At 47.3% G+C, this 14,689-nt stretch overlaps 6 protein-coding genes across 6 annotated transcripts; 3 read left to right on the forward strand and 3 right to left on the reverse strand.

Moving 5' to 3' along the window:
- Positions 1-48: 48 nt before the first annotated feature.
- SPPG_03713 (uncharacterized protein) lies at positions 49-1,225 on the forward strand. Its single transcript, XM_016751968.1, has 2 exons — positions 49-260; positions 333-1,225. The coding sequence occupies exons 1-2, from the start codon at positions 63-65 to the stop codon at positions 1,050-1,052; spliced, it is 918 nt and encodes a 305-aa protein (XP_016608628.1). The 5' UTR covers positions 49-62; the 3' UTR covers positions 1,053-1,225.
- Positions 1,185-2,469, reverse strand: SPPG_03714 (uncharacterized protein). The gene has a single exon (XM_016751969.1). It carries the CDS (start codon positions 2,322-2,324, stop codon positions 1,326-1,328), a length of 999 nt encoding a protein of 332 aa, XP_016608629.1. The 5' UTR covers positions 2,325-2,469; the 3' UTR covers positions 1,185-1,325.
- A 237-nt stretch (positions 2,470-2,706) lies between these two features.
- SPPG_03715 (chromatin-binding protein CTF4) lies at positions 2,707-7,850 on the reverse strand. The gene is made up of 24 exons (XM_016751970.1): positions 7,659-7,850; positions 7,365-7,500; positions 7,111-7,280; positions 6,942-7,053; positions 6,771-6,874; positions 6,627-6,697; positions 6,499-6,566; positions 6,315-6,427; positions 6,189-6,252; positions 5,969-6,098; positions 5,703-5,900; positions 5,547-5,645; positions 5,219-5,482; positions 4,982-5,155; positions 4,794-4,912; positions 4,568-4,732; positions 4,395-4,498; positions 4,206-4,338; positions 3,997-4,140; positions 3,443-3,932; positions 3,294-3,379; positions 3,084-3,230; positions 2,988-3,017; positions 2,707-2,917 (listed from the first exon to the last, which is right to left on the reverse strand). Exons 1-24 carry the CDS (start codon positions 7,736-7,738, stop codon positions 2,726-2,728), a joined length of 3,393 nt encoding a protein of 1,130 aa, XP_016608630.1. The 5' UTR covers positions 7,739-7,850; the 3' UTR covers positions 2,707-2,725.
- Positions 7,851-8,327: 477 nt separating this feature from the next.
- SPPG_03716 (uncharacterized protein) lies at positions 8,328-10,354 on the forward strand (the record flags this gene model as incomplete). Its single annotated transcript, XM_016751971.1, has 7 exons — positions 8,328-8,483; positions 8,550-8,595; positions 8,655-8,712; positions 8,781-8,893; positions 8,966-9,589; positions 9,656-10,013; positions 10,073-10,354. 7 exons carry the CDS (start codon positions 8,328-8,330, stop codon positions 10,287-10,289), a joined length of 1,572 nt encoding a protein of 523 aa, XP_016608631.1. The 3' UTR covers positions 10,290-10,354.
- A 602-nt stretch (positions 10,355-10,956) lies between these two features.
- SPPG_03717 (uncharacterized protein) lies at positions 10,957-13,198 on the forward strand. Its single transcript, XM_016751972.1, has 5 exons — positions 10,957-11,531; positions 11,587-11,870; positions 11,933-11,958; positions 12,026-12,670; positions 12,742-13,198. Exons 1-5 carry the CDS (start codon positions 10,995-10,997, stop codon positions 13,047-13,049), a joined length of 1,800 nt encoding a protein of 599 aa, XP_016608632.1. The 5' UTR covers positions 10,957-10,994; the 3' UTR covers positions 13,050-13,198.
- SPPG_03718 (uncharacterized protein) lies at positions 12,796-14,657 on the reverse strand. The gene is made up of 5 exons (XM_016751973.1): positions 14,393-14,657; positions 14,220-14,322; positions 14,087-14,152; positions 13,989-14,013; positions 12,796-13,925 (listed from the first exon to the last, which is right to left on the reverse strand). Exons 1-5 carry the CDS (start codon positions 14,520-14,522, stop codon positions 13,176-13,178), a joined length of 1,074 nt encoding a protein of 357 aa, XP_016608633.1. The 5' UTR covers positions 14,523-14,657; the 3' UTR covers positions 12,796-13,175.
- Positions 14,658-14,689: the final 32 nt, after the last annotated feature.

Genomic DNA, 14,689 nt, shown 5'->3' on the forward strand with positions numbered 1-14,689 from the left:
AGTTCATCTTGCGCTTTCCTCGCCAGCACCTCGCACCACCTTCCTTCAAACATACCATCACGATGTTTCGCACACCTCGCATCGTCCCTGCCATTAGCGTGCTTTTCCTTCTCTCGCTAGCATCCTTTGTGAATGTAATCCGAAAGACAGTGCCAGTCCTCGGCGCACCCATCCATGGTCAAAGCTACTTGGCAGAGCTGCAAGCGAACGATTTCCCAAAGATTATACATCAGAGTTGGAAGACGTCTAAAGTACCGATGGTACGTGTATGAGGGTCGCAAATAAAGAAAATACAACGCCCCCCGCTCATCTTGACGAATCAACATTGGCAGCGCTTTCAAAAGTGGATCAACACCTGGCAAGATCAAAATCCAGAGTGGACGTACATTCTCTGGACCGACGAAATGAATCGTCTACTGATCGCCAACCATTACCCCTGGGCGCTCTCTACGTACGACAATCTCCCTTTACCCATTGAACGCGCCGACATGGTCCGGTACTTTTATCTCCACCGCTTTGGAGGCATTTACGCTGACCTTGATATGGAGTGCCTCGAGTCGATGAACAAGCTTATCATGACGTATGCGCCGGACTATATAGCCAATGGCTCAGCTGTCGTCCTCTTGGGACACATGTCTGAGGATTACGAATTCGAGCACAATATTCCCAACGCATGGATGGCGGGTACACCAGGACACTCTTTCTGGATGCACATGGCAAATACCATTCTAGAAGCTGCCAACCAGAACGCAACGGATAACGCGGAAAAAACCACGGGGCCTGTGGCATTGAAGAATACCTTGATGAAATATGTGGCGACGGTCGGCGCTGAGGATCGTGATTCTATCCGTGTTCTCCCACCTGGAATTATTTACCCGCATGATTGGCATGATTATGCGGGAGAGGATGTGGGGCCAATTTGCTGGGCCAAAAATGAAGGATTTGATGAAGTCAAATGTAAAGAGGCTGTTGTGACAAGGAAGGCGTTCACGATGACCTACTGGACTCATTCCTGGGAAGGCGACTGGTATAAAGGATATGACAATGCTTGAACGGCATGACCGCTAGTGAGAAACGAAGGCGGTTCCTACTGTATGTTACTTATGTGCAAAGTTTTCATTTCTTGGCGTATATTTGCAATGTACCTCTACGTTTGAGAAATATTTATATATAAGGATGTTATCTGATATTTTGGATCGAAAGGTTATATATTCATTATAATGGAGTGACAGCACACTTCTATGGATACGAGGGAACTATGTAAAAAACAAGAGGCCGATGTCTATATACAGTAAAGGAGACGCAACAGCCTAAATACACTAATATTAACATATGGCTGCCTTGGCTATCACAGACGATGAACCACTGCTCTTCATAGTAGGTCCATCACATTTACGCCCAACGTGGGAAACAAACTTTTGGAGTCTGACCAAGGTCTGCTCCATAGAATAGCAGTCATTTCTCTTTTGACGTAGGTCCTCAGCAATGGTGCAATACTGCCAGCACGCCGCAACGAGAATCAATAACCTGTAGCCAGCCATGGACACCTCACGCAACCGATCATACGTGATCTGAGGATCTACCATGAGGATGCGTTCTACTCGCTTGACATTTGCGAATGGAATGAAATCAACACCGACACGGAGGTTCATCAGCCAAGTTTTGAACTCGTAGCGGCTCATGCACTTTTTGATGGTAGGCCACGGCATCGTAGCATCCACGAAATAATCTTCAACGGAATCTCCAAAGGATTGCTGTACTTTTCGACGGTTTGCTACAGAGCTGTCAACACCCTTGAGAATGCAGAGACATTCGCAAACCGTTTGCAATTCGGGAGGGGGTGCGGAATACCATATCGCTTCGGTGAGCTCGTTGAGCGACACATTCCTCAAATAAGCTCGATAGTGACTCAGATCGCCGTGCTTTTCTCGTTCAGTTTCCCGATAGATCCTGTTGGCTTCAGTTATCTTTTCTCCCAACTCAACCAGTTTCGTCTCGAAACGGGCAAGGAGCACGACAGTTGCGAGTGCCGAATATCTCTTTGAAATACAGCGCATAATACAAACATGCTTTGTGGGCATGCTCTCAAAGAGAATGAGCAAGAGTTCGTTGGGAAGGTGTGGGAAAGAGGGTCGGGGCTTAGAGGAGGATACGACTGGGACAGGAGCGGTATCAGCAGAGAGCTTCTTGTGGAGAGTTGTGGTTGAAAACTGGGGCATCTTGAGAAGTGATTTTGGGGAAGGGGATGAAAAGATGGTTGAAGTCCTATTACGGGGAGATGCAGACAATGACCTTTGGGCAGAACCTCGCGATGGGGAATTCATTTCCGTGTGTGTTGTGCACAGATGAGGGTTTCTGGTTTGTTGGGAAAAGCTCTAAAAAAGGTTCCTTTAAGTCAAAAGGGCTCCTCTTGTTCCCCCCCGTCCAAAAAGGAAGGGAGATCTTGCAGTGTTTTACAACGAAAAGCCGCGACGCTTCTTCTCCTTTAATTTGGGCGAACGGCGAGTCCCTATTTTTAGCAACGATTTTCGATATGAAATTTGGGCTATTTTTAGGTGAGATGCATTACAGGATGCGATGCACAAAAGAATATCCGCTGGTGAACAGCAAAGACGTCAAACAGTTCAACTGGACTAGGTAAAAAAGAATGGGATATGATTTACAAACCAACGCCTCTATTTTGCCCAAATGTCCTTAACCTTTCGCAATTCCCTTTCCCTTCCGGTCAAAAACCTTTGGCAATTCCCTTTCCCTTCCGGTCAAACTTGAATTTACCCAAGTGACGCTTTGCACCGTCGTCGTCATCAGCTATTGTTATTTCCTCGTTTTCCTTGTCATCTGTTACATTGGGTTCGCTTGTCTTGGTTTGTTCTGTGACCGACTCCATCTCTTCTGTACCATCGTCAACAGTCATGTCCTACAAGTCGGCCAAACCGGCCATAATTAGCTCGCTTTTTAGAACATTATTACAATGCATTACAACTTACATCCTCTGGTCTGTCATCCGCTGGTCCGTCCTAATAGGCAGGGGAAATAAATGTCAAGAGATTTCTTGCAGTCTTCTTTGCAAAGGCGACGCTTACCTCATTTACCGTCCGGCCAAAGAAGCTAGTGATAGCATGAACAGCACCTTTCATTTGGTTGTCACTGGATCGAACATCATTGTCATCTATTGATGCATGCTTCTTTTCGGTCCTTCTTGCCCTTTTCTCATTCGGGGGCACTCCATCCTGCAAAAGAGTAATGTAAATACCCAATTCGGGCATGTGCTTGCAATTTACAGCTGTCCAAACCTCGTCTTTCCTAGAAATGCCAAACAAGGTTGTTTGATTCTTTCGTTTTCTCGCATTGTCCTCATTCTCCCTGCCCTTTGCATCAGCTTAAAGAATGTTAGACTCGAGTGACATTTCAGCTCAAATCACGCCAGCCCTTCATGCCCTACCGTCAGCTCTCTTCGCACTGGTCACTCCTTTGATTGCATCAAAAAGGTTTTTACTCCCGTTCATCGCTGGTGGTTTAGAGATACCTCCTACAGCAAAAGGGTTGCGCACATGGGAGGTGGTTCCCCGGGTATCATTCTCGGATGTGCTTCCAGAGACCGCATGTGTGGAATTGCGGCCTTCCTTTACTGTTGATGTCGCCTCAGACTTTTCGCTGGGTTCCAGTTCGTCGGTGACGTCTACCTTATCCGGGCACGCAGAGGTTTCCTTGGCGATTCCTCCTGATGACGTTCGACCTCTACTATTCCGGATTCTGACGGGAACCGGAGGAGGCATCTCGTCAGAGCGCACCCTAGCTTGACTACCGTTTCGTCCGACATCGCTGTCCATCGCAGACAAAACTGCAGATATTCCACTGTGCGGCGTAGACGCCGTTTGAAATGACTGCCTCAGTCGCCTCTCTTCAGATTGCCTTTCTTGTCGAAGCCGCCCCTATCAGGATGATCACACCATTTACTTTGCTGCTTCAAATATGCAGCAAGCATACGTGCCGTACCTCCTTCACGATATTCATTCTCTCAGCAAGCGCAGGTAAGTGATGCATAACAGCAATTTTAATCGCTCCGTCGATTGCTTTAATAGTATGCAGACTGCCACAAAGATCCAAAGCCCGCTGGACCTTCTCCGCTTTACAGGCAGTCTTTACGGATCGGTAAGCGAAATGAAGTCACTTTGTAGCATTTGATAACATGTTGAGATACACACCAGAATCAATTTAACTATAATCTTGTCCATCTCCACGTCCTGTTTAAGCAGATCTTTTTCTCGCAAATCGACCTCTCCTCTTTCCTCCGCTTCCCCACGATTATGGCTAGAGAGAACTGAAAGACGGAAGAGCCTGACGATGTTTATTAGCAAATTATAAAATAAACACTGAATATCAATCATACGAACTTTTCTTCCTCAACACCATTGGGTGTATCCATGTCGAGAAACGGCGCTTGCAGGGGTATATCGCTCATCAAAGGGCGCGGAAAGGGTGGTGACCGGTCTAGTCCCTATTAAGAATTAGAATTAGAATTGGGGTCATCATCGGAAGCCATAGGCAAGGCCAATTTGGGACGAACTTTGCATGTGATGCACATCAATCGATCCTCCATCACTTCCACCGGCCAATACCACTCTTGTTTTTCGCCGCGCACGATTCGTGAATCGAGAACTGGAACCCAGGCAAAGTCATTATGTCGCATTAGATTGCGCAGGACACCGGCGGAGTCGTATACTGCTGGTATCTGTAAATAAAAGGCTGAGTTGTACGTCCTTTAGTCAATGTACTGGGCATCTGAATCCTACCCCCAAGTCCGAAATGCCAGCCCATTGCAAGGTGGACCCTGGCGAGATTGGTAAACCATCCCGTCGAACCGATTTTTTGGTCGGGACATGGAACAGCATATAAGCAAGATTCTGTTCACCTTAGGGAGGAATGCTGAATTAGTATTGACGCTTACGCTATTCTGGGTATTTAAAGTTGCTGTCCGCACCATGGTATACACCTCCCGCATGGTAGATAATTAACAGCCAATCTCCCTTGCCGGTCATAGTCACCACGGGACCAGGTAGCGACATGACAAATGTTTGCAATCCGCTGTACGAAAAAAATCGCAAGTATCGCTGGCTCGTCGCTGCAACAGGGCCGCTACTTGTGATTGCGATGGCTTTTCCACAGTGTTGCTTAGCACCTCGTAGTTTGCATGTCAACTACAACATGTTAACCCCACCTTTAACACTTTCTGTTTCTCGGAAGTGCATTGTCCAATCCGCTTTCGTCGCCCATGTGTCAAAAGGTCTGTAAAAAAGGGTGCTCGGATTTCCGCTACTTGCTTCGGAAGCAAAGCATGCTCCTGATTCTCCAAGGCACGCCATGCTGTAGTTGTGGTAATCGGTGAAATGAAACGGGCGTATGGATCGGTCGTGAAATTCCACGTTCACGTTGTGGTGGGTGTGTAAATCAATGGTGTAGATCACACCGACCATGTTGAAAGCTAAGCCCGTACAAGGTATTAAGTGATGTGTGCTGCAACAAGTAGGGCGACTGCTCATGCTAACCTAAGTATCTTCGGTCGGCCTGCAAAGGTGTTGCACCGGGTTGGAAAGCTTCCTGTACCTCAAGACCCGACAGGTCCATCTGTCGTCGACCACCATATTCTAAGCGCCATCCGTGAGCGCGGACGAAAAGGGTGTACACAAAGCCTTCGGGCTTACCTCGCTCGAGGTCGGCAAGTACCTTCGCCCTTCCTTTTTCATAATACTTTTTGAGCTGACCAGGCTTATCCAGAGGATTTGCGTATCCGGCACCATCGTCGTCCACTACAAAGTCGTCCGGATTCTCGTCCTCCCCAAAGTCATCAAGCATGGAGGCATTGTATTGTGCAAGTTCGTCATCTTTCTTCCCGGGCGTGTCTGTTAATCATGTATGTCAGTTGGCGTGAATCAGTTTGTTTGCGACCAGGAGAGCCAATGATACCCACCGCTTCGCTGCTCATCGCCTTCATCTACTTCCATCGCCTCCTCTTCAAAGAGTCTTTCCAGCTCTCCCTTTTCCTGTGCGGACGCCGGTACAGCATTTGCCCAATATGACATTCTACCAAGCTCGTCAGTCTAAAGCCCAGAGTGGGATAACGTTAGATACGAATTCGCACTATAAGCAGTGCACACCATGCACATGTTCATTCACACGCATCCGCTTACCATGCATAGATCATCCGCCTTCGGATGCCACGCCAACCCCGTTATGCGGCACTTTGCCTGATCTCTACAACGACCGTAGAATTTTAGCATATTCACTTCGGCCAAAACTTTGTCATTGGAACCGACCTGAAGAGTGGGTTTTTTCTATCGTCATCTGGCTTCCATATGCACAGGCGTCCTTGCACGGTCACGGTAGCCAGCAAAGATCCACTATTAGACCAGGCCACGAGTGCAATACACTGATATGCACGAAGATTGAAAGAACTTATATGTCACGATCTGGATGCAATGTGAGACAGACACCACTTACATCACTCTGATTTGCTTCTTTCAGAGAATACAGATGCCTCCAGGTATAGGCTTCTAATATAACGGTATCTGCCAGGCGGGTGTTTAGTCAGTGCTTCTCCATTTCGGTCGTATTGTACTGCTACGCACCACCCAGCTTGCCCGGTATTGCGAAATGTTTCCCCGAGGAATGCCACGACATTCGACAGTATTCGTTGGTTCTGGGATATTGGTGAAACAGGGATGCGTGATGCGAGAGAAAAACTATCGTTGTGGCGATGCGTGAAAGCTTACTCTGGATCTGACGTGGCAATTATTGAACGCAGGACCCGCTCACACTTGGGTTTCTCTCCTCGTAGGTCCCAAACCATCAACTCGCCATCTGATCCGGCAGAGACCTAAAATGCCCCTAACTAAATGAGTGGATACTGTTCCAAAGGTGCTCAACGGAGCTAAGTCGCATACCAAGAACTCCCCACGAGAGTCAAATGATAGAGACTTTAAACCCCGACGATGACCTCTCAGCGTCATGATATTCGTGATGTCTTCCGTATCTACCAGTTTGATATCTAGCTCACTGGGATCGAGACTTAGAGAGCATCAATGAATCAAAGCAGCGCAACGTTCACCTTACTCTGACGCTATCGCTGCCCATTGTGCTTTATTAGTTCCATGTCTTCCTGGTCGCAAAACCACATCTCGAACTGTGAGAGTGCAGCGCAGAAGCAGACGTTGATATTGACCAGTTGGTAGAGAGTATAGACAGACGGAATGATCCTCAGATCCTGTCACGATCCGTTCGCTCTATGTTCAGTGATTTTTAATGTCATTTCTGTCGCCCTATATTCCAATTGGAACCCAGACGCCGGTTGAATGCGATATACATACGTCGACATGTATACATGTGATCGCCCCTTTATGTTGCTCGACCTTTATGGCGTCCTCATCCTCTTCGTCCCCATCACGAACCGCTGTCGTCGATACGATTCGTAAAATTGCGTCGTCCCCAACGCTCAATATTCGGCTATATGAACAAAATTGCTGTAAGTTTGCATGCTTTCGGCCTAATGCTGTCGCTATGTTCTCAACAAATATCAACATATAACACTCCTGCACCGTGCTTCACATCGATGCCAGTTCATATCAAGTGCCCCCGCAGCAGTATCCATGCTTAATGTTTACCTTCCGTCCGGTGAGAAGACCACATTTGTCCGCCCTTGTATATGGGCCACTCGAGGCCGCAATCTTTGAAGTACGGACATGGACAAGCGGCGAACGTGAATATGTATCTAACGGGGACCCTTATCGTGAGAGAAGACCCGTCCCACTTTGAAGAAAGACTAGCGGTTTATATGTGCTAGAATGTTGGAAGGTGAGTTCAGCGAGGTAGATGGTAAAAGGTCCGACGCGTGAGTCATGTCCGAAGCATGTCCGATTCCTTCCAGAACTGGGCGAAATACAAGTAATTGTCGGCAACCTTTCCGGCTCACCAGGCTGCAGTAGGATAACGATAACATCCTGATACAATGAATTCATCTACATCCTAGAATCAATAGAATCTGTTTCCTATGTCTGAAGGTATTCTCGGCCCAAGCTTCGCACACCGTGAGCTTTCAAGGCACTCTGATGATCCACAAGTATCCGCAGCATATACAATAGCTATCACCTTACTAGCAGCACATTGCTTCACAATCCATAGCTCAAGAGAACGCCTACCAGTACGCTTTTCCAATAATGCGCCATAGTACGCAACTTGCCCGATCAATTGCGTAAGCGTGAAGGGCACGTGACCATGGCTATGATAAAGCGATAGCATCTTTTGAACTTCCTACGACGAACGGATGTAAACAAATGCCCCGCACACAAGTTCTAGCACCTATAATATCAGAACCAGTGCGTTCCGTGGCTGACGGCGATGATGCTATTGCCGGACTGGATACCCCGACGTTAAACGGTGCCATCAAGTACCGACGAAATGTGTCTTTTGCTGCGTCGCTCTTTGCAATGGTTAGTGATCTCTGCGGCATCTGGGTACTATTATCATATTAGTCAACTTTTGTGGTATTACTCTAGGTCTGCGGAGGCACCCTCTATCTGTTTTCTGCGTATGCGACAGCATGTCCGTGCACGTTAGACAGCGTTTATTTGCGCGCTGCCGTCTAACCTCACCATTTTCAGTTGCAGAGAAGCTTGGGTATACGCAGACACAAATGAACCTCATTGCCAGTGCTGGGGGGTATATTTCATCTATTTCTTGTTATGCAGAGTTATATGTTTCTCATTGTATCCAAATCCGACTTTCAGATTAGGATTATATCTCTCTGGTCCGGCGATGGGATCTTTTGTAGACCGATACGGGCCAAAGAAAGTTGTATTTGCATCAGCCGTACTCCTATTTACCGGCTATTCATGCATGGGTATGTCTGCCTGTTAACGTGATCTACAACTCACTTTGGATCGCTGTTACTCAACTGCGTTGTCGCTATCAGCATTGACGTTCAACGGAGCCTTTGCACACAGCTCCTTCCTCTTGGTAGCAGTATCCTACGCACTTGTAGGGCTCGGCTCGGCTGGTAGTTATAATGCAGCTATAACCACAAATGTCCGAAATTTTCATCCACGAGACCACGGCTTCGTTGTTGGCATATCTGTATCTCTCTTTGGATTGTCAGCGTTCATCTTCTCGCAACTTAGCGCGTTTTTCTACCGCCGTCCTTTATCTGCAGAGTCGTCGTCTGCACCACATCATGAAGCAATCGATACGTACGCATTCCTCATGTTCCTAGCATGCGCCACAGGAGGAGCGAACCTCGTTGCTACTTTGGGGCTGACAGATTTATCAAAGGATACTGGAATAGTTTACCAGAGACGAAGTTCAGAGAGTGTGCACGTAGGAGAAGAGCGAAGAGGTCTGCTGCCGACCGAAGACGAAGAGGGAAGCGGCATAGATGTGAGGGTTGAGGATACGCATTCATCGCAGCCGTCTGCAAGGGCTCCCAACCCTGAAGACCGGCACATAAGCGTGAATACGTCACTATTCCAGAGTACTGATGCTTGGATCTTGTTTGTTGCTTTCTTGCTACTTACTGGCACTGGTCTGATGTTCATAAACAGTAAGCTCAACCATTTTACGTCCAATGCCTTTGAGGACGCTGACCCTTCTTTCTTTCAAACTGCAGACATTGGCGCGATTGTGGTTTCTCTCTTTCCTCTGGCTAGCGATACCGTTCTCATCTCCAAAGCTCAGGCGCGTCAAGTATCCATTATATCCATATTCAATTGCGCTGGAAGAATCGTCACAGGTCTTGGCTCAGATACCGCGCAGCGAAGGTGGGGTACACATCGACTGTCGTTCATGATCATGGGAGCAGGACTCCTAGCTGTTACACAAGCTGGGTTAGCCATATCGCCGTCTATGGACGTTTTACATATTTGGACAGCTTTGGTGGGATTTTCCTACGGAAGCTTGTTCTCAAGTGGTCCTGTAATTGTCGGGACATGGTTTGGGATCAAAAAATTTGGAACACATTGGGGATGGTAAGTACTACGTTCCCCACGTCACAGAGTATCATGTTTGCAAATATCTTTTCATCCAGGTTTCAATGGGGCCCAGCTGCTGGAGGGCAGCTCTGGAATACAGTTTTCGGTGCCATTATGGATGCAAACCGACCCACAAAACCGGATGGGGAATGTAAAGGATCGCACTGCTTCCAATTGGCTTTTGTGCTGACAGCTGTAGGTAGTCTCTCTAGTATGGGACTGTTATACATTTTGTATTGGCGACGAACTGCCAGCTACGCGCCCTTGCACTAGCTGCTGCATCTACTGTAGGCAATTTTTATATTTAATGTGTATAATCAAGTATCTGAGAAATTTGCCTCATTGTCTCTGCACGATAGTATGTCAGTATCTCGCGAATCAATGTTAAGATTAGCAAGCAATCACATTTGAACAAGACCTGGAGAACTTCCCCGTTGATGCTTTGCGCAACCTTACTTTTTCATCTTCTCTACGGTACTAATCCTAAAGTCATTTTTAACCACGCCTAAATCCGTACGTGATGGACCTGTCTCCCCTCCACGGTCCTAGACGACGTGGGTGCGCTGGATTGTCTGGAATGTCGCCGGCGCTAAATGCAAAGTGCCGAGGCCTTGTCCCAATGGGATGCCTTGAGTGAGATTCATTGGGGATGTCAAAGCGACGGAATAATACGCCGTAAGACCCTATCCTTAAAGGGCAGAATCCGTACAAAATAATCCCGCGCGCGAAAACAATGCTATTTAAAGCAAATGGATACGCTTCCCATGCCGTGGATAAAGTTTGGGTAAAGCAGGGAGGATTCAGGCACCCTCCCCATGTCAATTTCGGTTGGTAAGCTTGCCGATGCCCGGCAGGCGGTATGACGGAACCGTGATCTATGCAGTGCCTATTTATATTTAAGTTTGTGGTGGCTTTGAGCATGCTTGCAACTCATAAAGACATGGACCTAGCAAACAGTGTACTGTATATACAGCAAAGATGAGCAGTTTTCGACCAGTTTCCACGGACGACACCGAGAGCATGTCGGGCAATAGTGTGCCAAATTCGCCCAACCCAAATACCCTTCACAATACCATGTCAGAGTCATCAGACAACAGATCTGATCGAGATATGGACAGTCAACCCAACTCCCAGGTTGAATTTTTTCCAAAGACAAGAACCCCGACAAGAACACCTAGTGGAGTACGCACATCACGTTCGGGACGATCATCTGCAACACCTCTTGTCGCACGACTATTTGCTGAATATGCAAAATCAAATCAGGAGCGACAGCACGGTAGCGATGCCGGTTACTCTGATAGCGACACCGAGAAAGTAGTTGATGTGCCCTTTGGGAAGGAACTGACCTTGAAAGAGGGCAAAGCTTTGGAATTTACAAAATCTAGGGAACTTGCAAAGGAAGAGCTGCCGAATCTCTACGCGGATGTTGTCCATCCGCGTTGGAAACGCGAGTTGATGAGGAACTATCTTCAGACTTTCCTGATAACTTTGGTGACTGCAACAATTGCGTATATGGTAAATATTTTTTAACAATGTGCCAATGTTGCAGCGAATTAACTGTCCACCTTAGATTATCATTACCATCAGTAAACTTCCATGGCAATCCGACGAATTTAGGCAGTCAACGTATTCGTCCAGTCTATCAGAACCTTACTTTAAATCCCCCCTCTATGCGGTCCTGGCCGCGCTTACATTTATAACCTCCCTTGTCGGCTTTGTTGCGGTCCAGTTTTGGAGTATGTTTGGTTGGGAAAGATGGAAAACATCAGGCATCGGCTGGGTTTCACTAGTGATGTCGCTTTTTGTGGTCGGTGGAATGATGGGACTGTGGCAGAGTCGTTTGACTTACTGGTGGTAAGTAACCTCCGAAAGGCAAAAGGTCAATCTATATTATTAACTTGTGGTTATCTTTCCAGGTGGTACGGAGATGCCTTTATCCTTGGTAAGTGTTACAAGTTATCAAAAAACCTGACCTGAAAAGAGGAAGTTGACACCTTTTTAAATAATAGCCATTACTTACACAACAATGTGCTTTGCCTTTGGCGTTCTTGGTTACGTTCAAGCAAACGACAGCACCAAGCTTCGCCTGCGCGAGCGCTTCAAAGAAGGTGTACTTTTCACGATTGCAGAGCTTATCGTTGCCGTTGCGTCTCTGATTTATGGACTGTGGATGATGCCCGTCTATAGCCACCTTTCTCTGCCGGCGAAGATGGCATGGCGTGCTCTCGTTCATCCGGCGTACTTTGAGTTCTTGGTCATGGTACCCACCCGCATGCTAATCGAGCATCGCGCGAAGCGTCAGTCTGGGTCGCTGAACGCTCTGCAAGCATTGACAATGGTGCATGCACAGAGTCATATTTTAACCATGTCCACCGCCATGCTGTCAGAGTTGGGTGGATTCAAGGAAACTTTACTAGGGGTGTTCCTAATGCACGGAGAGCGTTATATTTTGAGGTCAACGGTAATCATTCGCGATCATGCCGTTCGGAGGCTATTCAGATTCAAATCCAACGATAACTTGGAAAAGTACCTACTGGCCATGGAAATGTGGATAGAAATCATAATGGACAATAGCGCAACACTATTTGCCCCTTACATGGCTTTGGCCTTCCTACCGTTAAAGGACACATTCACCTTTCATTATGAAGGAGTTGGTAAGTAGCGCAATACGGCTTCTAATCGAAAACATTTCTCAAAGTGTCCTTTTTCTTCTGGATGATTTTAGTTCACGAGGTCACCACTCAGACGGTAATTCAAAAGATCTTTATCCAATTGACACTTGGGATCTCCTACGACCTGGTGTTTCTTTTAACAAACACAACACGTCTGCAGCGCCTCCCGTTCTTGAGAACATGGCGCGACATCATGGTTCATCGGAGAAGGTTTACAACATTCTTGGTTTATTCGATGAACACTATGGGATTGCTGCTACTTTTGTGGATGTTTATCCGAGTACCTCGGGCAGTGATGTGCGAATCTGCAGATCCATGTTCTTGTTTCGTGAACCATCCAGAATGCCGTGGAAGCTCGTAGGCTTAATCTAGCTAATATCTAGCGTCGCTGAAAGTTGGTAGATGGTGAAGGAATCAGGCATCAGTGTAGTATTTACATGGTACAAATTGTAGCTCTCTCCCTTTGTGTTTGTCGTGTCGGTCATTGTCATTCCTCGGGTTCAGTGCCCAGACATTTTTCTTCCTCCAAAATGCGCTCATTCTGAATCAATCTATCCACGTCGCCCACCTTCCACTCTCCGTCCATTCTGTCTACAAAATGCGGGCTCTCAAATCTCACCCACACAGGATGATCCACTGTTTGTTGCGAGATGATTGTACCTTCACCATCCCCATATTTCTTTTCACGCACAGTGACACGGAATTTTGTTTGGAAACAGACGTCAACCCCTACTACTTGTCCCTTTCGAATTATGGACGATTTGAGCCCAAAGGAAAGAGGGCCACGTAGGGCTTCAGGAGTGTCAGACTGTTTAAAGGCATATTCAAAGACCACTTCTCTGAAAAGATAACGTTGATTGTCCGAATCCCTGAGCTCCCTCACAAAGCTCAGAGGGTTGAAGCGTCTTACGACTTTGCCAAACATCAGTGTTGATTTGACCTCTTCCGCAGATCCAAAAGTGAGCCAAACGTCGCCCGGAGTCGTCCGTAATTCATCAAGGAGCTTGAACTCGATTTCCACCCCTTCCTTGTCAAGTTTTTGATGTGACTTTTGAAAGCGCTGGTACATGCTGGGAGTTAATAGCTCTGAAAGGGCATTGTCCGACGACGATGACCCGTTCCATTTTGAGAGACGCGGTAATAAGGACGTGAACGCGAAGCCTGCGCCTTGAGTGAATAGATCAGGGAAGTATTTGGGCTGATTTTCTGCCACAGGGAAGCGGGATTCCATCCAACCCTGAGTCTATTAGTTAGTACTGGCTCGAGTCCCGTAATATGAACCTTGATACATTGGACGCACCCAAGTTGTTATTCTTGCAATATTCCTGCATGTACAGATTGAATGTGTTCATGAGTCTTTTGTAGGGCGAGCGGTACCATGACAGAACTTTTCCCCACCTCCTAGCAGGACCCAAAAAAACCCGCTCAACCCATGGCCACCATGACGGTATCGGGTCGAAAGGCCTATGAGAAGTGTGTAAAAAAAATAATCAGTGCCATTGTCCTTGGAAACCCTTCCTTTCCAACTTACCCCCGCCTCGGAGTGCCGGTTAACCGCAACGGATAGTCTTCCAGTATCTCATCAAGTGGAATATAGGATCGCGGAGCTTCCAAAGCCTCCTCGTCGCATCCTTCTGACAAAGTTATTGCAAACTTTGTAAGCGTGGATGAAGAGTGGGATGAAGATGGTACACGTTTCTGAACCTTTCTCCCACGAGGGTTTAGAATATTGGCGAACCAAAGGCTGCACTGTACTTGACGACGGGAAACGACACGGCAAGTAGCGATGACGGGCAGTGGGCATCGCCCTCGTCAAGGGAAACTTTGCCAGCATCGTGTGATGAACGAGTGCTGTGTGGTGGCCTTTTGGTTGCGATGGACCATTTGCAACCAGCCTAGCAATCTATCCATTTCTGGATATATTACGAGATCACGTGAACGCGATGAAAGTTGACGTCGCCATGCGCAGATCTTTTGCAGGGGATCGTTGAGATAGCGGCC

The sequence above is a fragment of the Spizellomyces punctatus genome (assembly GCF_000182565.1).
Source record: "Spizellomyces punctatus DAOM BR117 chromosome Unknown supercont1.6, whole genome shotgun sequence".
NCBI lineage: Eukaryota > Fungi > Chytridiomycota > Chytridiomycetes > Spizellomycetales > Spizellomycetaceae > Spizellomyces > Spizellomyces punctatus.